A 25,017-nucleotide genomic window follows, 5' to 3' on the forward strand; every position below is an offset into this window, starting at 1 on the left:
AGGAAGAAAGACCTCAAATCAATGATCTCAGCTTCAATCTTAAGAAACTAGAAAAACAGTAAATTAGATGCAAAGTAAGTAGAAAGAAGGAAGTAATAAAAAATAAAAGCAGAAATCAATGAAATAGAAAAGGGACAAAACAAGGCAAACTAAAGTCAAAAGTTGGTTCCTTGAAAAGATTAACAAAACTGATAAACCTCTGGCAAGACTGATCTCAAACACTTGTATTTCAGAAGACACAAATTTCTAATACAGGAATGAAAAGGAGATAGACCCTATAAATATTGAACAGCTAATAAGGAGATATTATGAAAAATTTTATTCCATTTAGTAGATGGGATAAATGTCTTAAAAAACACAATTTACCAATAATAACTTACCAAAACAGCACAAGAAAAAATCTAAACAGTCCTAAATTTATTAAACAAATTAAATTTGTAACTAAAAACAAAACAAATATTACACCCACTAGGATAGCTATTACAAAAAAACACACACAGACACAACAGAAAATAACAAGTGTTGGAGAGGATGTGAAGAAATTGGAACCTTTGTGCATTGCTGGTGGGAACGTAAAATGGTGCAGCTGCTACGGAAAACAGTACGGCAATTCCTCAAAATATTAAACATGGAATTATCATATGATTCAGCAATTCTACTTCTGGATATATACCCAAAAGAAGTGAAAGCAGGGACTTGAAGAGATATTTGTACACCATGTTTATAAGTGTCCACCAAAAGATGAATGGATAAACAAAATATGCTATATACATAAAAGGAATATTATTCAGCCTTTAAAAAGAAGGGAATTTTGACACATGCTACAACATGGATGAGCCTTCAAGACATTATGCTAAGCGAAATCAACCAATCACAAAAGGTCAAATGTATCATTCCTCTTACATGAATTTCCTAGAGTAGTCAAAAATTTAGAAAGACAGAAAGTAGAATGGTAGTTTTCAGGGGCTGGGGGAGGGGAGAATGAGGAGTTAAGTATTTAATGGGTATAGAGCTTCAGTTGGGGAAGATGAAAAAGTTCTGGAGATAAATAGCTGTGATGTTTGCATAACAATGTGAATATACTTAATGCCACTCAACTGTACACTTAAAAAAGAAACTTAAGACCGTAAATTTTATGTATATTTCTTCCACAATAAAAAACAAAAAACTTTCCTACAAAGAAAACTGCAGGCCCTGATGGCTTCCCTAGTGAATATCAAACATTTATGGAAGAAATAACACCAATCTTACACGGACTGTTTCAGAAAACAGAGAACACTTTCCAATTTGTTTATGAGGCCAGCATAACCTAGATAAGTAGTACACTTGTACGAAAAATAAAGGTTTGAATATTGGTCACATTGTTACAATGCAGTTTTCCCACAAACTTCATGCTTCTCATTATAGTTTCAAGTTATCAAGGTTTGTCAGGAAGAAAACTTGAGGCTATCTAAAAGGGTAAGTTTTCTAGGCATGTCTTGGTGTGCTTTAATTGCTAAGGCTGGTATTTAGTTTGAGTTACTCCAATTACTCCAGTTCAGAGTAGAGAAATATGAAGGCAACACAAATCTCCACAAATCCTTGTTAGGATGTTTGAGTTTTTATTTACTGTTGGAAGCAGCAGAAAGGTTTGTAGTCCTGAGCCTTCACTTAACTTGGGTCAAACTTATTCTGCCATATCAAATTCTAGCCCATATAATCAAGTGGTATTTCTTTTACTTACTTTGCCTACAGGTTCCCACTTCCAGCTCACCATCCTATGGTGGTTCTTCCTCTCAAGTCCTGTCAAGGTCAAAATGAAACACAGTGAGCATGACTTTAGGGCCATGGCCCTCTGAGATGTCAATGCCAAGACTCAGTCATGAATAGTTAATTGGCTAAAGTATTCACTAAGGAACAGAACCAGAAAGGAACTGAAGTTCACATAACTATCAGAGTGACAGAATTTCATTATCAATAGCATTTATTATGCTATCAAGTATACAAAGGTATGCCATGAAGAGCTGACTATTTTAGAATGCAAGGAAAAGAACAAATGGATAAAATGACTTGGGTTCCACACATAGTATGGCAAGCCAAGGAAAAGATAGTTTTATTTATTTATTTATTTATTGTGAGGAAGATCGGCCCTGAGCTAACATCTGCCAATCCTCCTCTTTTTGCTGAGGAAGACTGGCCCTGGGCTAACATCCATACCCATCTTCCTCCACTTTATACGGGACGCTGCCACAGCACGGCTCGACAAGCGGTGCGACGATGCGCGCCCGGGATCCGAACCGGTGAACCCTGGGCTGCGGCAGCGGAGCACGCGCACTTAACCGCTTGCGCCACCGGGTCGGCCCCGAGATGGTTTTAATACTTATCAGTTTTCTGGGCCCACCAGTACCACCACATTGTGCTATAGCAAAAGAAGAGGCTTTGGTATAGAAGGACAACATGTGGGGAAGAGATCTCTGCCTCACCTCCAAATTTTGGGTAGATGCTTTGCTTTCCACTAAAGTGAAGCCCTTTTCACAATGATTCATGCATCTGCCTTACCGTATCAACAAACTATAACATATTCTACCAGAATAGGTAAAATGTACATACAAGGATATTTCATGTCACAAACATGAAAAACTGTTTCTTAAATAATTGCAAATTTTGTTTTTGTAGCGTTAACAGTTTTAAGTACTTTTTAAATAAAAGGATGATTTTAGTTAAATATTCCATACTATATTTTGCAAATTGAAAAAATCTTTGAGGAAGTAAAGCACCAATCCCAATTTATCTTTCATGTAAATCTCAATTAAAAAAAAGTTAAGGGGCTGGCCCTGTGGCATAGTGGTTAAGTTCCGTGCACTTCACTTTGGCGGCCTGGGTTCAGGGGTTCGGATCCAGGGTACAGACCTAAACCATGCATCAAGCCATGCTGTGGCAGTGACCCATGTACAAAATAGACGAAGATTGGCACAGATGTTAGCTCAGGGTGAATCTTCCTCCGTCAAAAAAAAAAAAGTTAAGTATTTACCATGTGTGAGGCCCTTTTTGAAGCACTTTACATGTATTATCTTGTTTAACCTCTATTTCCCTATCAAGGGGTACTATTTTTATACCCATATTACAGAGGAAAAACCCATACAGGATGAAGTAAAGTAACATGCTTAAGGTCACCCAACCAATAACTGATGGGGCTTCAATTTGAACTCAAGTAGTCTAACTGGAGAGCCCACACTCTACCTTTTTTTTTTTCTTTTGTTAACATCTTTGTTACTCACATACATACTCTCACCCATTTGTGTTCTACTTTTATACACCACACACGCAAGAAGGATCACAGTACTGATTCTCCAGTCTTGACTGGGGTTGCTAATTTGTTGTAACTGATTTAAGGAGGCCCAGAAGTCCTCTCCTGTTTCTTCTCTTGGGCCTTATTCAAATAGCAAGCAATGCCACTGGGAGACACCAGTCCCCAGATTTAGAGAGCATAGTTAACCTCTTTCCAGTACCCAAATCTTAAGATTCAGGCTAAGTGCTCTAGCATCACTTAAATAATGTAACATTTAATATCCGGTTCTTTTCACTGGTCTTTTCCTTTTATATAGCTGAGGGGTGGAGGCAAAGAGGACTTATTTCCTTTGCTATTGCTTGCTTGATCCTAAGATTGCTTTCTCACATCTCAACACTACTAGAGGAGAACCAAAGAACTAGAGCAAATAGTACTGCTGTGTGTGTACTATCCTTGGAGCACTTCGCTGGCTCTGAGCACAAACTATTTGTAAGGCTTCCCAAGAATGATTCCCAGTTGTCTCAGCTCACTGAAATCTCAGGGAAAGAAACTGCCGTTAATCATACACTACATGCCTGCCCTCCATTTAAAAGTTAACTCCCCTTCGATGTTCCCTGGGTTCTGAAGCATCCTTTAAATATATAAATTAGTGAGACATTCATGTTTTTACCTTTGTGACTGTTTAGCTTTTCTTCTCAGCTGGGAAGCTGGTACAAAGGTTTCATTCAGAGGAACAAACATCATCTAGATAAAGCTGCACTAAACATTACCTGAGAGGCTGGCATTAATGAGAGCAAATTAAAGTGCAATTGTTGTACTGTTTTGGATAGCAAAAGCCAACAGGTAAGAAACACTTAAGTCTCAACTAGGCTGTGGTGAAAACTGAAGCTTCAATTAACCCTGGCAATTTCAGAGGACTCCGAGAGTGACCATCTGCGAGGCAAATGGCTCAGGCAACTCATACATCTTGTTTTAATCTTTCTTTGGATGATTATAATTTCAGGGTATAAATAAGGTTATTAGCAAGAACAGAACAACAACAATAATTACAGTAAGTATTTGCAGAGCACTTTTGTCGCACTATGACGTCAGTCACTCTGCAGCTTCAAAATGGGGATCTCATGGTCAGTGTTCGCTCTCCATGACGACCCTTAAAGGTGGCCACACCATGTACTCCCTCACACAAAAAGAGGCTACTGGGACACACAAGCTATTCTTTGAAGGGATTTCATGTAAATCCATCTCAAAGCTGCCTCACTCCTAAATATCTGAAGAGTAGACTGTTCTAATTACTCTGGAAATTGTCTCCAAAAACATGCTGGACCAGGATGAAATCTGTTTTAGCTCATCCACCTGGCATTTCACATTTGTGTGTGCTATAGTAACTTCTGGAGGCACTCATCAGATTTAGTGGGCTGAGAAAGGGTATTAAAGGTATAAGGGGTATACTTTATGCGTTTTCAGTCCTTACAAGTTCTAGTAAAAACTCATATGGATGAAATCAATGGAGTTTTGCCCTTAATGAGACTTCTGTTTTCCTATTTATTGCAAAGGTTTCTATCCCTAGGTACACTAGATGGCAGGAGAAGCTTGTACCTGTATGTAGGATTTACCCAGTCATGTTTGGACTAATGTATCAATAAGGCTGCCCTGGCACAAACTGGAATATTATAAAAGATTCAATTCATAAATGAATGTTAGATACCAAAAATCTGAAATACAACATTAGTGAATAAAAGTGTCCAAATGAATGTATTTCCATAATTTCAAAAGAATGTAGGACTTAGGTAGGCAGAAGTTATAGCACTGTGTAAATTCTACACAGTGATGCTGTGTACAGAGGAGGAAAAGGGCCTGGTTCTTTTTTTTTTTTTTTTGTGAGGAAGATCAGCCCTGAGCTAACATCTATTGCCAATCCTCCTCCTTTTTTTCCCCAAAGCCCCAGTAGATAGTTGTATGTTATAGTTGCACATCCTTCTAGTTGCTGTACGTGGGACACTGCCTCAGCATGGCCCAACAAGCAGTGCGTCAGTGCGCGCCTGGGATCCGAACCCGGGCTGCCAGTAGCAGGGTGTGTCCATTCAACCGCTAAGCCACGGGGCCGGCCCCAGGGCCTGGTTCTTGATGGCATTATTGAACAGGTCAAGCAATGATTACCACCTTCCTCTGGACTTCTTGCTAGGGGAAAAAAATAAATCCTTATATATTTTAGCCACTATTAGGTTTTCTGTTATTTTCATCTGAGAGGATTCTAACATATAATATCCATTACTGTTAAGTCCTGGGAATCCAGGGACAAATCTATTTGGTTCCTGCCCTGAAAAACCTTACTATCAAGTAAAGAAGAATGAGATGCAAACAAAGAGTCCTGACACGTGTAGCAGAGGTGGGGAATAAGGTGTTATTAGAGCACAGAGGAATGAATGATTAAGTCTGTTGGTAGTGGCTAGGTGGAAGCAACATCTGTGCTGGGTCTAGAAGAATGAGTGGCAATATTCCAAGGAGATAAGGGTGAAAGCCAGGCATCTTGGGCAGAGATATTATCACAAATAAACACAAAGAAGTGTGAAAGTGTATGGTATATTCAGGGAACAAAAAGAAATTTGGAAAAAGACACTAAGTAACTTTGGAAATCAGTAGAGTAAGACTAAAGGCAATAATTGTAATAAGCACTGTACTCTAGTTGATAAAGGGTTAACAATTCTCAAACCTCTATACAAATATACTGAAACAGAACAATTAAGAAATAGATAGGAGATGGTGGGAACCAGGTTTTTCACTGGGAGTAGAAGATTACAGACAAGCAAGGGGAGAAGGCCAGACTAATCTATATGGTAATGAATTAGAATCGAAGTCATCAGTATGAACTCATGTTTATCTTAATATAAATACAGATGTTATATATAGAAATATTTGTAGATATGTGTATATACACGGGCTAGTATACACACATGTATTTCCTTACTCTGCCAGCTGAGAGCGCTAGAAGCAACAACACCCCAGTAGCAACAAGCACAGCTACCACCCAGATCTTGGTTTCTAATACCATCCTCTAATAAAAGAAATGAGGGCTCCTTAGAGAAATAACTGATGCTAGGATTGGGGCAGGCAATATATAAGATGAGCCTGTAGCATCTTATAGTGCCAGAAAGCAAGGAAGTCATCAAAAAAAAACCCCCCACAAAAACCCCACAATAATAAGGGTATATCAAAAGGACACAGGAGCCAATGGAAAGAGCTCCCAATGGCCAAAGCTGAAACACTCTGAGCAACAAAATAAGTAAAGTAGTTTTGGATTATAACCCAAAATATAAAATAAATATCCATGTGTCCATACTGATATAAATAATTGACTGAATAAATAAATAAATGGGGGAGAAGAGACAAATCTCCCGTGCAGAAGAATTCCAACCAATTTATGTAGATACTCCACTTTTAAGGAGGTGGAGCATAATGCGTCATTCCTTAAGTGTGGGCTGTGCATAGTAACTTCCTTCTAAAGAGGACAGTCTGGAAAGGGGAAGTGACTCTTCAGTGGAGAAACACGATAAACACTACCTTAGCCAGGTGATCAAGATCAATGTCAACAGAGATAAGTCATGTTGATAGTATGTATTCTTGATATGATGTGATGAGAATGGCACTTTGCCTCTGTATCTTCTTCTTCCCCCAAACCCACAAACCCAGTCTCATCATGAGAAAACCATCAGACAAACACTAATTGAGGAACATTCTACAAAATACCTGACCAGTACTCCTCAAAACTGTCAAAGTCATCAAAAAACAAGTTAAATCTGAGAAACTGTGAGAGCCATGAGTAGCCTACGGAGACATGATGACTAAATATAATGTGATATCCTGGACAGGATCCTAGAACAGAAAAAAGATATGAGGTCAAAACTAAGGAAATGTAAATAAACTATGGACTTTAGTTAAGAATAATGTATCAATACTGGTTTATTAATTGTGACAAATATACCATACTAATGTAAGATGTTAATAATAGCTCGGTATGAAATATATGGTAACTATCTATACTATTTTCACTATTTTTCTGTGAATTTAAAACTGTTCTAAAATTAGAAGTTTATTAAAAAAAGTAATTTTGTATGCTTTGAGCCTATGATATGAGGGGAAAATGGGGCTGGGGTGGAAAGGTGTTTATAAGACTAGAAAGTTAGGCAGGGGCCAGATAGTGAGGAATCTTTATGTATACCAAATTAAGCACTTTAAGTATTTTCTTATAGGTATTGCCGACAAATGAAGAGTTTTAACAGGTGAGCAGCATGATGACATTGGTATTTTATAAAGATTGTTATGATGGTCTTACACTACTAATCACTAGGCCCTAGACCAGACCAGTGAAAATCAAAGCTCTGGGACTGGAGCACCTATAGCTTTTGAAATCTTCACATCTGCTCCTGATGCACATCAATGATTGAGAACCATTCCTATACAGAATTGATTAGAAGAGGGCTACAATAAGAATTTGTCAGAGATCATGAGAGCCGAAGAAAACAGCGGCATGAGAATCAAGGAAGGGGCAGAGTCAAGACCCACTTAAGAGGCAGAATCAATAGATTTTTTGAAATGACTAGATGTGAAAGCAGGATGAAGCCAAATATGAGCCAAGACTTCTGGCTTGGGTAGCTGGGTAGTATTCAATCAGAATAAGACAAAAGGTGGATAATGTTGGGATGGGGGTAGGGAAGGGAAGAAAGTAAGTTTACTTTGCATAAGACAAATTTTAAGGATCCCACAATATATTCAAATGGATACCCCCAACAGGTAATTGGAAATGAGTTCAGGTAATTGGTAGGCACTAGATGTAGATTTGGGAGACAAGTCACTGGTTTATAGGTGGTGGCTGAAGTCATGATGAATTGATCAAGGAAAAAAATGAGACAGACGGAACTCACGGTAACATAACACTTAGGAAGCAGGTAGAGAAAGAGGAGTCAGTTTATGTGATCAAATACTAAAGAATAAAAGAGGAGAAGCTAAAAATAAGTAATTGGTTTTGGAAGCACAGATCAACAATGATCTTTATCAAAGTGATTTGAATTCTGGTTGTGCCAGCAGAACGCAGAATTGAGGATTAAGTAGGTCAATGGAGTAGGGGAGGTAGTGAATTTAGACGTCTCTGATAGGCAATGGAAAGGAAAAGAGAGAAGTTGGCCTATATTTTGAGGGGTCACCTAGGTCAAAGAAGAGTATTCATTAAGCTGCAGAGAATCTTGAGTATCTCTGTAGGATGAGAGAAAACCCAACGTTGAAAAAAAAAAAAGACTGAAGATACTGGAAAGAGATGGATTGTCTACAAACAAGTTTCAAGGAGTGGGAGGAAGAGAAGCAGAATAAGTACACAGAAAACATGTTAGCTATGCAAAGTATGAGGGAACAATCTCATCCTCTGATGAGTAAGAACAGGTAAGTTTGTAATGGAAGGGAAGATTGTTAAGAGAGTCCTTTCCCAATGTTCTCTTCTTTGTGAAGAAGCTGCAAGGAAGGGAACTTGAGAAAAGGAGGAACAGAAAAAAAAGGCAAAGGAAACTAATAAGATTTGAGTAAAGGAATGTCAACAGCATAATTGGCCCATCTGAAGCTGCAACTCAAATTAGTGATCATTTATTGGTTTTCTCCCCACTCCCAATAGCTCATGGACTTGGGATCTATGAGTCTGCAAAGAAGCCCCAGTGGATCTGGCTAAAGCCAGAGGTAGACTGTATAACGTATGCTAAACCAATCAGCACATTCCAAACCTTTGGGCATAGTGGTTGGTTCAGAGGTGAGCATGTGACTAAATCTGTCCAACAGAATGCATCTTAGGTCTACTGCTAGAGATTTTGGGACAAAGATGATTTCTCATAACTGTTACCCATGAAAAAGGAAGCATGAAGCCCTGAAGCTGTTGAAAGCTGTATTAGTCAGCTCAGGCTGCCTTAACAAATGTATAGACTGGGTGGCTTAAACAATAGAAATTTATTTTCTCACAGTTTTGGAGGCTAGAAGTCCGAGATCAAAAGGCATCAGGGTTGGTGTCTGGTAAGGCCTCTCTTGCTGTTTTGTAGGTAGCTGATTTCTTGCTGTGTCCTCACATGGCCTTCCCTCTTGCACACTTGTGGTGAGAGAGACAGATCTCCGGCATCTCTTTCTCTTCTTATAAGGACACAGTTCTACTGGATTAGGGCCCCACCTGTCTGACCTCACTTAAGCTTTATTCCCTCCATAGAGGCCCTATCTCCAAATACAGTCACAGTGGGGGTTAGGGCTTCAACATATGAATTTGTGGAGGAGGACACAATTCAGTCCATAACAAAAGCCATCTTGAAGCCATGAATGGGCCTGGCCTTAGGATGGCATGAGACAACTTTAGGATGAAGCTAACTCTGAAGAAGGAAAATTGGGAAGATAAAAAGAAGTTAGGGGGGCTGGCCCTCTGGCTTAGTGGTTGAGTGTGCGCGCTCTGCTACTCGCGGCCCGGGTTCGGATCCCGGGCGTGCACCGACGCACTGCTTGTCTGGCCATGCTGAGGCGGCGTCCCACATACAGCAACTAGAAGGATGTGCAACTATAACATACAACTATCTACTGGGGTTTTGGGGAGAAAAAGGGGGAAAAAAAGGAGGAGGATTGGCCATAGATGTTAGCTCAGGGCAGTCTTCCTCAGCAAAAAGAGGAGGACTGGCATGGATGTTAGCTCAGGGCTGATCTTCCTCACAAAAAAAAAAAAAAAAGAAGTTAGGTCCCATGGTTTAGTAGTTGGATTAAGTTTCATTTGAAGCCAGTCCCACCTCTGGCTTTTTCAGTTATCAAGCCAATACATTCTCTTAATTGTTTAAGCTAGTCTGCGTTTTCTGTTCTCTCCAACCAAAAGTAACCTAACTGATATAGCAGTTATGTAATTTCCTCTACCACTGGCAGTCTGGGGCTAAATATTTGGTTTTATCTAGATTAGGCCTATTCAGGCTGGTAGTACAGAAAGTAGCGGTGATTTACGATGTGGAATTGAGGGAGAATATAAATGATGACCATAAAGTAAGCCCAAAATGACTAGAAATAAAAAATAAAGAGGAGAGAGTAGAAGGAAGGATTGGGGAGTGGGGGGAGGTTGATGAACTTGATGTGGCTGAAGTCTGGGTTTAATAGAAACAAGGGGAAGGGAAGACAGATAGAAGGTACTGGTTAGTAACTAGGCCTTCTGAGTTTGCTAACCCATGTCACCTAGTGTAACAAAAATAGTAACACTGTAACACTGAGAAGGAAACCCTGCTTTGAATGAGAGGCTCTTACAGTGTGGCTAAAACCACAAGGCTATGAATACCTACGAAAGAGAAACTTTTTAGCATGGACAAAAAGCTAAAACATGGACTCCTATCTACCACCTCATTTTAATCTTCAGAAGGTCATTATAATAGATCTACATCCCTTGCTCTTCAGGAACAATCCTCTACTAGACACATCTATTAAAACAGGACTTGTCAAACTAAGGTCCTATGACAAATTTTAAAATTGTGTTTTTTTAATGATAATAATCTAAAAATAAAATCAACATGAGCAAACATGTAACTGCTACTTGATTTCAGTGCCCTGTTTGCATTTATGATCTTGTAGGCAACAAGAAGCACAGATACAACATGGAAAAGATGCATCTGAGTATACAGCACACTGTAAAAAGATTCTGCGGTATTCTCAATTGAGAAAAGTGGTGAGGGAATTGAGAAGACACAGCACACACAGTACAGATGGACTGAAGTCAGAAGAACCTGTGTGGTGGTGGTCAGTATCTAGTTTATAATGACAGTTGCAATTTAGTTTTGGTAAAACATCAGCAGTCACATTATAATGCTGTTAATTTGAACTTTATTGGCATTGTTGTATTTGTACATATTTTGATTTTGTAATTGAATAAGAGCTCTATACACAAGGAGCTTATACCTAGATTTGTGTAACAATATACTATAAACTATACAATATATTGTAAAAATATTTAAAGTCAACCCAGTGGTCTGAGAATTTTTCTCCTTTAAACGAAGGTTTATATATTTTTCAACATTGAGAAATACAGTATTAGAAGATTCTGTTCAAGAGAATTCTACTATCTCTCTTCCTTAAACAGAAATACTGCCGAGTAGGGCAGAATCACCTTAATTCTCCTTGGAAAGAAATTTCAGGTAAAGAGGGGAAGGGTTCCAAGTAAGTGGAATCCAGGCTCTGTCTCTTACTACCACATAACCTCTGACATGATACTTAACTTTGTTAATCTCAATTTCCTCAATAAAATGTGGCTAATCAGATTATTTCAAAATATAGGAAGGTTACAGGAGGTGATCTATGTAGCATATACGCAGCATAGTGCTGGGTGCATGGGGAGTGCTCAAGGAACTTTAGTTGATATTACTGTTGTTATCATTTGTCTGGCTCTTACAATTTCCACAGGGCTTCATGAATCCCACAGGATCAAGCCTTCCACTATGCTTCTTAGTTTAAACAGCTCTGAAGTAGTCCTAACTTCCCAAGAAAGTAAAAGACTAATTTACCAATTAAGCAGGGTGGTAAAGTAGAAAGTGCTGAACAGAGCATAGAATAAGCCTCAAGTTCAAGTCCTGGTCCAACCATCTAATAATCATGATTTTTGGGAAAGTCACTTACTTTGCCTGAGCCTACAGGCTCATTTGTAAAATGGAGATTATTCCTAAGTGACAACGTTCTTACAAAGAACATTATAAACTTCATAGTGCATCACAAACGTAAAGTCAAATTATTATTCAGTGAATTCCAGAAACATTTCTAAATGGCACCCCTTGAAGCTTGAAAAGAAAAAAAAAAAAAAAAATCACACAATTAATAAATAATTAGTAACACCCACTATCGAGCAATCAGGTGTTAAGGTTGTCAATTAGGACAACAAGCCAAACTGAAAGTAACAATCAAGCCTTTTACTTCTGGCAATAGTGCAAACCAGAGGCAAAGAGAGGCACCAACTCTCCAGTGTTCCATTTTCCCCAGTGGAATGGTACTGGGTAAGCATCAAGTGGATGTAGCACAGATTGGGGACATTGTTTCACTGCGGGGGAGCCCTGAAGAAAAGAGTCCTGCCTTTTTATGGACCCATGGGCAGGAGGGGGTGTGGCAGTGGAGGAAGAAGAGCTAGGAGTGGAATGGTACTGAGCCAAAGTGGAAAAAGTGTCTCAGCAGTGGCCCTCATTATTGAGCATGGCTGCTCAGGGGCCCTTGACTGCAATCCCTCCAGAAAACTGCAATGCACTGGCTGTGCACCAATTCTGGTGTGGGGATGGCAGCTTCTCCCAATGAGGCCCTCCACAAAAAGTCTCGTTAATTGCTTATGGTCAGGCCTAAAAGATCACATATAGGATTCTGACCTAGAGCCAGACTCCTCACTCAAAGAAAAAAAGAATACAAGCATTCTTTATCCAATACATAATAAACCTTATTCCAAGAAATTATATAAACTAATGATCAATAAATTTAAGAATGATTTTTAAAAAGCCCATGGATAATAATGCCTCAGCAAGTTGCTTGAGAATAATTGAGAATAGTAATTATATTCTCAACCTCCAAGGACCACATCATGTAGAGAAACCTTAGCAATCTTCAACCTATAAAAGGTCTTATTTCTAAGATCATTTGCAAGTCAGTTGTTAAGAGCTCAGAACCACTTTTCTATAGCAACAGGTTTAATGGTGATTAAGATACCAGGCTAGTCCACACATTTTTTAAATCCATAATGTGGACGAAAAGACATTTGTTTGTTTATTTTAAATGATCTTAGAAAACGGGCAAATTCCATTTTTCCAAACAGCTGAAACACTGCCAATCCATACTGCGTGGGGCAACTTGCATCTTATTTAATATAAAAACAATCTGATTAAATGGTGATTCTTTTAAAATAACAACAACAAAACATATAAAACCTATCAGCCATCTCTTTGCCATCTGATAACATAAGGTGTGTCTATAAAGCAATGTTGTTTAATAAAAAACTAGAGCTGTACATCAAAGTAAGTGCTGACCCTTCAAATAAGTTACTTTAAGAGACTACTATTTATCCCAATAACAAATATCTTTGAAATTCCATTTTCAGATAATGTCCTCAAAGCAAGCTTATTGATTCTTCTTCATATCCTCAGTGGTGGCAAACTCTTTGCTTTAGGATAATACTCTTTGTTTTTTTAGAGTAAGTTGTTCTTTTTGCCATAAATGTATAGACTTCCAACATAACCAGCTTGGAAGGATCATATTCATTGAGATATAGCTTCTGGTATGTTCTGTTTCTTTAAACAGTCTTAGACATAGCTCATAAATCAAGTTCACACAGTACACAATGTACTACCACAAATGATAGTATCCTTTGTGCTTATTCTTTTTTAAGAAACCAAAACTATCTGGAAATACGAGCTATGAGCATCATATTAAAAAATGTGATTTTTTAAAGTTTTTTTTTTAATATTAATAGCAAAAATAGAAAATATAGAGGGGGATAAGATCCCTCTTATGACTGCAACAAAAAAATAATATGAAATACCTAGGAATAAAGTCGGCCAGAAATGTACAGGGCTGATATGAAGAAAGCTATACAACTCTACAGAGGGGCATGGAAGATAATTTTAATAAACAGGAAGACACTACACAAACAGGAATCCACTACATGGATTTCTGGAGCTGAAGATTCAAAATTGTAAAAATGTAAATATCTTGCCAAAATCATCTATAAAATTAAAATAATTCCAATCAAAATTCCAAAAATGTTTTTGGGGAACTTGAATAAATAATTTAAAAGTTTGGAAGAATAAACACGTGGGAAGCACCAGGAAAATACTGGAGGAGAAATGAGTGATGATGGTTGTGGTGGGGTAGGGTTACAGGGGGTGGGGGGAGTGCTTGCCCTTCTAGACGTTACAATATACTATAAACCAAGCATATCCTGGCCATGTCTATAGTGCCAGGCTATGCAGTCACAGCAGTGGAACAGAACAGAAAAGGCCAGAAACTAGACAAAATATATAGAAGAATTCCATCTGTAATAAAGCTAGTATTTCAAATCAGTGGGTTAAGACCAGCTCATTCAAAAAAGTGTATTAAGAAAACAGCTACCTATTTAGAAAAAATAAAGTTATACTCCTACTCTATATCTAACACCAAAATAAATCCCAGATGAATTAAACTTTTTTTTTTTTTTTTTTTTTTTGTGAGGAGATCAGCCCTGTGCTAACATCCGCCAATCCTCCTCTTTTTTTTTTGCTGAGGAAGACGGCCCTGGGCTAACATCTGTGCCCATCTTCCTCCATTTTATATGGGACGCCGCCACAGCATGGCTTGCCAAGCAGTGCGTTGGTGCGCGCCCGGGATCCGAACCAGCGAACCCCGGGCCGCCGCAGCGGAGCGCGCGCACTTAACCGCTTGCGCCACCAGGCCGGCCCCAGAATTAAACTTTTTAATTTAAAAAAATACTTCTCAATAGGACTAGAAAAAATATAGGTGACTACTTACTAAGTGGGGTAGAAAGGACTCTCTTGAACATGATACTGAAGCTATAAAGGAAAGAAAAAGACTGATAGATTGCTTATAAAAATATATGGGAAGAGGCCGGCCCGGTGGTGTAGCGGTGAAGTGCGCACACTCTGCTCTGGTGGCCCAGGGTTCACAGGTTTGGATCCTGGGCACACACCAATGCACTGCTTGTCAAGCCATGCTGTGGAGGCGTCCCATATAAAGTAGAGGAAGATGGGCACGGATGTTAGCCCAGGGCCAATCTTCCTTAGCAAAAAGAGGAGGATTGGCAACAGATGTTAGCTCAGGGCTAATCTTCCTCACAAAAAAAACCAAAAGCAAACAAACAAAAAATATATGGGGAGATACACTATAAAAGACACTGGTGGAGATACCTGCAAAATTAGTACAATATGTTAATGTTATTAATATATAAGGAATGCTTAGAAAATAATTAGAAATGATCTCAGCAGGAAAATGTGATAAATGCCATCAACAAGCATTCACAAAAGAAATGCAAATGGCCACTAAACACTTAAAAATGTTCATCACACTAATAATAAATGTTTCCTGGGATGCATTTGACTGTAAGTAGCAAAAGACCCTATTCAACCTAGCTTAAATAACAAGGGAATAATATCTCTCATAACTGGAAGTCCAGAGGTTGGGCAAGTTCCAGGTATGGTTTCATCCACGGACCTATAATGTCATCACGGACCCAGGTTCCTGCCATTTCTCCATCTTGCTCTTCACAGCATTACCTTCATCCTAAGGCTGGTTCCCTTTGTCAGTTACAAAATGGCTGCAGCGGTTCCAGGCATAACACTGACATGGCAACATCCAGGGGAAGAAAAGCACCATCTCTTTCTTATGTCTCTTTTTAGGGATGAGGAAACTTTCTCACAAGCTCTTCAATAGACGTGCTCTCAGATTTCACTGGCCAGAATTGGGTCATAAACTATTTCTAAACCAGTCTCTGGTAAGATAATGGGTTCCTATGATTTCCTTAGACTGGAGTTTCTCAGAGTGTGGTCCAGGGATCCTGAGGGGCCTGCAAGACATTTTAAGGAGGTCTGCAAAAGGTCAGAGTTATTTTCATACTAACATCAACATGTTATTTGCCTTTTTCACTGTAGTGACATTTGTAGTGATGGAGCACAGGCAATGGTGGATAACTGCTGGTACCTTAGTCTAAATCAAGGCAGTGGCACCAAACTGTACTGGAGGTCATTGTCGTCTTCACCATGCATTCACAGAAACAAAAGAAAAAGCCAGTTTCACTTAAGCATATCCTTGATGAAGGAATAAAAATTGTTTTCATGGAACACCATTTTTACTTTGGCATTTTCTAAAAAACAAAGTAAGCCTGTCAGGAAAACCAACATCATTAGTTGCCATTGATAAAATTCAAGCTTTTAAGCAAAAAATTAGAATTTTGCAAAACCTATGTCCACCACTATGAGCTTAACAGCTTTCTGGCACTTACAAACACTGTTCTGAAGAGAGTATGGTATTTTTGATGTCGTATAATGAAATGTGTCAACATTTGGAAGACCCGCACAACACAGTATACCAATACTTTCCAGATGACCAACACAAAATATCACAAAATCATGTGTGGGTAAAAGATTCGTTCAAGGTGCAAGACAGGCCAACGGGTTTTAAGGTTACAGAGTATGAAAAGTTCACTGATGTGGTTTCAAATATTATATTGCAATTAACCTTTAAGAAACTATCTCTTACTGGGATTTGGTGTAGTATCAAAGGAGAATATTCACACTCATCTGAAGAGACTATGAAAGCACTCTTCCCTTTTCTAACTACTTATATTTCTGTGTGAGATCAGATTTTCTTTGTATACATTAACCAGAACAACATATCATAACAGACTTAATGCAGAAGTCAATATAAGAATCCAACCATCTTCTCTTAGGCCAGATATTAAGGAGATTTGCAAAAATGTAAAACTATGCTACTCTTCTGATTTTCTTATTTTGGAAAATATGTTTTATAAAAATGGTATTCATGCTAATATGCAATGGGTTTATTATTGTTATTTTTAAATGACTTCAATAAATATTTAAATTTTTCTTAGGTTTAATTTCTAATACAGTAAATATTGATAACTATGCTCCACATAAACAACAGCTCTTGGGGGCCTCTATAACTTTTCAGAGTGTCAAGGGGTCCTGAGACCAAAAAGCTTGAGAACCACTGCCTTACATTAATTTTCTGGGGTGACATGGAGAGTGGAAAGTCCATCAATTTTTAAAATATAGTGCAATGGCCTACTATCGTGAGGCAAAGGTGAAACATGATCAGTGGTGTGCAGGAACAAGCATCCTCACACACTCTCAGGGGACATTGCACTGAGAGGCCTTTCCTGAGGGAACTGTGGCAATATGTATGAAAACTTTTTTTTTTTTTTGTGAGGAAGATTAGCCCTGAGCTAACATCCGTTGCCAATCCTCCTCTTTTTGCCAAGGAAGACTGGCCCTGGGCTAACATCCGTGCCCATCTTCCGCTACTTTATATGGGACGCTGCCACAGCATGGCTTGACAAGTGGCGTGCTGGTCCGCGCCGGGGATCCGAACCTGTGAACCCCAGGCTGCCAAAGGAGAGCGCGTGAACTTAACCACTACGTCACCAGGCTGGTGGCGTATTAAAACTTTTAAAGAAAAAAATTGATAGAAAATTCCATCCTAAGCATATATTAAGGATTTGTTACAGCATTGTTTGTACATTATATGGAAAAACTGCAATCTAAATACTCATCTTTAGAGGACTGACAAAATTATCGTACATCCACATAAAGGAAAATTATGTAGTTACTTAAAATGTTACTAAAAACCTAAATTTATTGATATGGAAAGAAGTCCATGATTTATTAGGTAGGGAAAAAAAGTCAGGTACAAAAGAGTACCTATAGTGTGATCTCATTTTTAACAATCAATATATATACCAACAAATATACCACAGCATAGAAAAAGTCTGAAAGAACTTACAGTAGTTTTCTTTCATTGAAAAGCTCAAGGAGATCCTTATATTTTCTTCTTAATACATCTCAAAGCGTTCTTTTCTCTCTCTTTTCTTTTTTCTTTTTTTGGTGAGGAAGATTGGCCCTGAGCTAACATCTGTTGCCAATCTTCCTCTTTTCGCTTGAGGAAGATTGTCCCTGAGCTAACATCTGTGCCAATCTTCCTCCATTTTGTATACGGGATGCCACCACAGCATGGCTTGATGAGTGGTGTGTAGGTCTGCGCCTGGGATCCAAATCTGCGAACTCTGGGCTGCCAAAGGGGAGTGCACGAACTTTAATAACCACTATGCCACCAGGCCAACCCCTCTCTTTCTGTTTTTTTTAGGAAGATTGGCCCTGAGCTAACATCTGTTGCCAATCTTCCTCCTTTTTTTTTTTCTTTTTTCTTCCCAAAGCTCCAGTAGAAGTTGTATGTCATAGCTGTACATCCTTCTAGTTGCTCTATGTGGGACGCCGCCTCAGTATAGCTTGATGAGCAGCGCGTAGGTCTGCTCCCAGGATCCAAACCGGTGAACCCCAGGCCGCCAAAGCATAGCATAGGAACTTTAACCACTACGCCACCAGACTGGCCCTTCTTTTTCTTTTTGAGTAAACTCAAATTACCTTTATAATCAGAAAACATAAAAATATTTCAAAAATCACTTTCCTGTTATTGCCGTGGAATCGATTCCAACTCCTAGCAACCCTGTGTACAGCAGAGCGGAACCCTATCCGGTCTTTTTGTGCCATCCTCTCACTTTCCGGTGCTATATCAGACAATGCTCTGCTGCTATTCATAGGGTTTTCATGGCCAATTTTTTTTTTTTGGAACTGGGTGGCCAGGTCCTTCTTCCTAGTCTGGAAGTTCTGCTCAAATCTGTCCACCATGGGTGACCCTGCCGGTATTTGAAATACTGGTGGAATAGCTTTCAGCATCACAGCAACATGCAGCCACCACACTATGACAACCGACAGATGGTGGCGTGGTTTCCTGACTAGGAAATGAACCCAGGCCTTGGTGGTGAGAGTGCCAAATTTCAACCATTGGACCACTGCGTTTAAATTACTAAGTATTCAAATTCTGTATAATATTCATGGGTAGAGGATCCATGCTTGGGAAGAAAAGGAAAAAAAGATGGTATGAGCAGTACTGACAGTAACACTAGAAAGGTTTCAAAATTTTTCTGGTGTTCACCCATTTACATGGAGGAAAGATACCATGGAATCTGTAAGAGCCTGGTTAAGGGGACCCAGACAGGGTGCTGTGGCCAGCTGGATTCAGGACCCAAATACCAGAGGGCCAAAGAAGTCCAGAGAAAGGCTACTTTTAAAAGACCCCAACTGTTAGACCAGGTAAGGCAGACAACTGCAGACGCTGAGAAGGTGGGGCAAAGACCCCGAAAGAGAAAGAAATTATTGGAAAAGGCAAAGAGTGGTGGTGGTGGGGGGGAACACAGACAAATAATCCATGCCAGAATATCAAATTCCAGTTATCCAGAAACTTCCTATTCACCAACTTTGGTGAGTACTTGCTACATTGCTGTTTGACATCATGGCTGCTCTCTCTTTCCATCTGGTAACTGTTTCTGATGTGCCAGAACCTTTTCATTTCTAATACTTGTTAATCATCAGGCAGCAAACACAGATGGCACCAGTCAGGTCCGCCCAGCCTAGCTCCTGGGAAAGCTTGTGCACCCTCTGCTGGTCAGCCCCATGCCAGGACAAGAGGGTCTGTCTGAAGGAGACAACTTCCCAAATCACAGGGATAGACTTTTGTGTTCTCTATATAGCTAATTTCAGTGAAGAGTTTGGAAACCATTTCCGCAAACTGCCACATGAAAGAGATGATTCCAGATTAAAACAATGCCTTCCTTTGTTACATCAAAGAAAAATATCATGAAAACTGAAATCCTGTGAGAAAATATACCATCAAAAGCATTTTAAATTCAAATGATTTCACCTTATTACATAATAAATAAAGCTGTGCAGATGACCGCAACAGTTAATATGACTATAAACCTCCATTAGAGTTTTATTATGGTTGAAAACCTGAGAATTACTGTAACAAGAATATTTGTATAGGTTTTACAACTTACAAAAGCTCTCACATTCATTTTCATACTTAATTCTTACAACAATCCTACAAGCGAGGCAGGAAGGCAGGACAGGCATTTTTGTTATCACCATTTTACAGATGTGGGAGACGAGGCTCAAACAGGTTACACGAGTCGCCTTGATCACACAGCTACAGGAGCCCACACTCCAAGCAGGCCTCCTGAATCTGAATTCTACGTTCTACTCAGTACACTATTATACCTGAGCTGCTGATCTACACAGAGTTTTCTAAAGAGTTGGTATGTATTTTAGGCAGAGAAGTAAAAGGCCTAATGCATATATTTCTATAATACATTCCATTTTGTTTCAAATATCACCAAAATTTTAGATGTTGAAACCTAAATCTAAGGGGTTTGCACTGTAGGCAGCGCTTTGTCCTAAAAGAATATCAGTTTAACAAAGGAAGTGGACATTTTAATAAGGAATCTACTGAAAACCAAATAAAGTTAACTTCAGAATGTCTACGTGTGGCATCTCTATGCCCAAAAAACGTAGATCTTGTCAGGCTTCGGGGCTTCTGCATTCACTCAGTCAACACTATATATACGTGCAGCATAAAACTGGGGCTGGGAATCCTCAAGTTCTGGTCCTGCTTTCTCTGAAATCTTGACAATCTCAATGATTTCTCCCTTATGAACAAAGCATTATGGACACCATTTTGTTGGAGTGTTAAGCTAAAAATCAGCATGCTGAAGGAGAAGAGAGACTTAGTGAAATTCAGCTATGACCACAGAGATCCCCAAAACTAAAGAGCAAAGCAAAGTAGTAATGATAAATAGAATCAAACAAATATATAGTGCCGGCTATGTGCCAGGCATTACTCTAACTGCTTTATACATGTTAACTCATCGAGTCTTCCCAAGAATCGATTTAACAGATAAGTAAATTGAGGCACAGAGAGGTTTAATAATTCTAGTTACTTAGGGTAACCAGGTTCGCACAGCTAGTAAGTAGTGAGGCTGAGATCTGAACCCAGGCAGGCTGGTAACTGAGTTCATCTTCTTAACCACTAAAGCTATGCTGCCTCTATCCAGTGGTGTCTACCATATTCCTGTCGCATTTTTTAAATTTTAGAACAATTTTAGATTTACAGAAAAGTCGCAGATAGTACAGAGAGTTCCCATATATCTGACATAGTTTCCTCTACTATTAAAATCTTACATTAGTAGGGTGTCTTTGTTACAATTAATAAGCCAATATTAATATATTACAGTCATGTGCCCCATAAAGACATTTTTGTCAACAAACTGTGTATATGATGGTGGTCCCATAAGATTAGTACCATTTAGCCCAGGTGTGTAGTAGGCTATACTATCTATGTTTGTGTAAGTATACTCTATGATATGTTGGCACAATGACAAAATTGCCTAACAATGCATTTCTCAGAACGTACCCCTGTCGTTAAGTGACGCATGACTTAAGTCTATACTTTATTCAGATTTCCTTCATTTTTACCTAATGTCCTTTTTCTCTTCCAGGATTCCATCCAGCAACCACACTACATTTAATCATCAGGTCTCTTTAGGCCTCTCTTTAGCTCTAACAGTTTCTCAGACTTGCTTTGTTTTTGAAGACCTTGACAGTTTTGAAGAGTACTAACCAGGTACCTTATAGAATGTCCCTTAAAAAATGTATCAGATATGTTTTTCATGATTAGACTGGGGTTATGGGTTCTGGGAACAAAACCACAGAGGTAAAGTACCATTCTTATCACATCATATCAAGGGTATATGATATGAACATGACATCACTGTTGATGTTAACCTTGATTACTTGGCTGAGGTAGTGATTGACAGGTTTCTCCATTGTAAAGTTATTTCCCCCCCTTTCCACACCTCCCTTCTTTAGAAGGAAGTCACTATTCATAGCCCACACTTAAGGAGTGGTGAGTTATGCTCCATCTCTTTAAGGCAGGGTATCTACATAAATTATTTGAAATTCTTTTGTATGGGAGATTTCTCTCTCCCCTCCCTCCATTTATTTATTTATTCAATCGTTTGTTTATATCAGTATGGACTTACAAGATATTTATTTTAAACTTTGGATTATAACTCAATACCACTTTATTTATTTTGTTGCTCAAACTGTTCCGTCTTTGGACATTAGGAGCACTTTCATTTGGCTCCTATATCCTTTTGACATACTCCCATCACTTTTTTGAGTACTTCCTTACTTTCTGGCACTACAAGATGTCGCAGGCTCTTCTTGTATATTCCTTGACCCAGTCCTAGAATCAGTCATTTCTCCAAAGAGTGTTTGTTCCTTTTATTGGAGAATGGTCTGGGCACTGAGTGTGCTCCTTGCTACTAGACTGTCCTTCCTTCTAGCCCCTGTCGACTGACAGAGCAAGGAAACAAATATGTGTATATTAAAACCATGTATATACACATATCTTTATCCATAAAGATGTATACATCCGTATCTATATGTATCTATATGTAATACTATATCTACATGTATACATCTGTATCTACAGTAAGCTAAATTAGAGTTTACACTAATGTCTCCAACTCTAATCCATTACCACATGGATCATTCTAGACTTCCCCTTTTGCTTGTCTATAACCTCCCACTCCAACAGTAAGAAACTTGGTTCCTATCATCCACCATCCAGTTACTAATTGTTCAGTTCCAGTACACATGTATAGTGGTTTCAGAATTGTTAACCCATACCTCTGTGAGAAACTTTATCAACTGGAGTACAGTGCTTATGCACAGTTCCTATTGCCTTTAGAATTATAGTCTCATTTTCAACATTACTTCAGTCAGCACCTTTTCCCCAGCCCCTTTCAACGAAGTTATTGCATACACTAGTAATACAGTTAGATTCTTTTGTCATAGTCTGCATTCCATTTTGGAATCCCCACTCCCTCTAAATTATTTTTAAAATTTTGCATACATTAAGGTTTACTCTTTGTGTTGTAAAGCTCTACGAGTTTTAACAAATGCATAGTGTCATGTATTTACCATTCCAGTATCATATGAAATAGTTTTGCCACCCTAACAAAATCCCCTGTGCTACCTAACCGACCTTCTTCCCTCCCCAAACTCCCTGTTTCTGTTACGTTTTCCTAACAGAGAATGTACTTGACATCATCGCTTCTCATCTTTTCCCCTTACGACAACATGTTAACATTTATAAACTTATGTGAGTCTCACTTCAATCCTGAGTGTTTCCACTTAGCAGATGACTAAACGAAATTCAGAGAGCATAAGCAGCTTGGTCAACATCTCACTAAGGGGTGGTGCTGGCACTACAACTGTGCCTTTTGACTCCTGGCGTGATGCTGTTTCTACTACACAATGTTGCTTCCTTGTTTTCTGCAGGGAGAGGGATGGTTGTGCACAGAGATAAGAATAAAGACAGAAGTGGTGGTAAGTAATCATACCCTACATTAACGGAAACTTTTACACTAAAAATATGAGAAAGTGGAAGTTTAGTTCTGGTAATTTGGTGAATCTGACACCTCAAAAACCATTCTGCTATAAAATACTCCTCAAAAGCTGGATAAGTACACTTAAAAACATATCTTGTTAAATACATCACTGAGCCAGCAAGAAAGGAATGGAAATCCTCTGAGACCAAAAGCTAGCAAAGGTCCAGAAAGCTGAGAACTGAAGTCAGCAGCTGCCCAAATCCCATAATGTATGGAAAACAAACACATCACAAAAATTTATCCAAATAAACTCGTTTGGTTTAACATTAGAAAATATATTTATGTAATTCATCACATTATCAGATTAAAGGAAAAAAATTATATGATCACCTCAGCAGATACAGAGAAAGTAGTTGATTAAATTCAACACCCATTCATGATTAAAAATCAAATAAACAAGAGTTTTAGCAAATATAAAATGGAAGAGAATTTCATTAACCTGATAAAGGGTAGATACCAAAAACTTACAAAGTCATTCTCAATGGTGAAATATTAGAATTATTCTATTTATAAACATGACTAAGACAAGGACGTCCACTATGACTGGTTCTATTCAACACTGCACTGGAGGTCCTGACCAGCACAGTAAGAAAAGAAGGAGAAATAAAAGGTAAAAGAGTTGAGAAGAAAGTAACAAACTGTCAGTTTCCTGAGGACATGATCATCTATATAGAAAAATCCCCCAAACCCTACGAATGACAATTATTACTATTGAAGATAAAGTTTGGCAAGGTTGCTAAATGAAAGATCAATATACAAAAAGACAATTGCATTTTTACATACTAGCAAAAATATATTTAGAAAATCTAATTTGAAAATATATCATTTACAACAATGACCAAAAAAAACAGTGTACTTAGGAATTTGCAAAATATGCAAATCACTTAAGGAAAAAATTATAAAACTTTATTGAAAGACACTGAAGATCTAAATAAATGGAGAGACATATTGTCTTCATAGGATAATTTGGTATGGTAAAGATGTCAATTCTCTTCAAATTGATATATAGATTTAATGCTATACCGATCAAAATTCCAATAAGGTTTTTTGTGGAACTTAAACTGATTTAAAAAGGTATATGAAAGTGCAAATGGCAAAAAAGAAATAAAATACTCCTGAAGAAAAGGAATAAGGTAGAGGACTTGCCCTACGAGCTCTCAAGCCTTACTATAAAAGTGGTCAGGCATTAGCCCAAGGATAGAAAAACAGAATAATGGAACAGAAAAACACAGACCCTAGAAACAGATGTGACTATGAATGTAAACTTGATATACAAGAGAGTTAGCATGCAGATCTGTGGGGAAACGAGGGACCCTTCAATAAATGGTTCTGGGACAAGTGGTTATTCATGTAGATAAAGAAATTGGATAATAAATGGGTGTTGGTCTAAGCTGCTAAGTTTGTGGTAATTTGTCACACAGCAATAGAAAACGAATACACTCTTTAACGTATACCAGGAGATAGGTTTTAAGAATGTCTATAGCAGCACTTCTCTAGGAATAAAAAACCTGAATGAAACAGAAGCCCAGCCAGTGGAAAATGGATAAATAAACTGTAGTAAATTCATATAATGAAATACTCTATAGTAGTAAAAATAAATGAAATGAACTACAGGTACTTTGTCAAGTGTACTGTTGAAGAAAAAATAGGCAAATTGTAGAAAAGT

At 38.4% G+C, this 25,017-nt stretch overlaps 1 protein-coding gene across 4 annotated transcripts in view; it reads right to left on the reverse strand.

The window, feature by feature from the left end:
* METTL8 (methyltransferase 8, tRNA N3-cytidine) overlaps positions 1–25,017 on the reverse strand; it is a 117,414-nt gene that overhangs the window by 87,858 nt on the left and 4,539 nt on the right. For 3 of the 4 annotated variants that reach the window (XM_058549234.1, XM_058549233.1, XM_058549235.1), the window contains one exon: positions 1,724–1,782. The exons of the other annotated variant lie outside the window; for it this stretch is intronic. In XM_058549234.1, the coding sequence (XP_058405217.1) occupies positions 1,724–1,756 (33 nt within the window). In that variant the 5' untranslated portion in view covers positions 1,757–1,782. Of the gene's footprint in view, positions 1–1,723; positions 1,783–25,017 lie in introns of those variants that run through there. 4 annotated transcript variants of the gene reach the window in all.

The sequence above is a fragment of the Diceros bicornis genome, chromosome 10, assembly GCF_020826845.1.
Source record: "Diceros bicornis minor isolate mBicDic1 chromosome 10, mDicBic1.mat.cur, whole genome shotgun sequence".
NCBI lineage: Eukaryota > Metazoa > Chordata > Mammalia > Perissodactyla > Rhinocerotidae > Diceros > Diceros bicornis.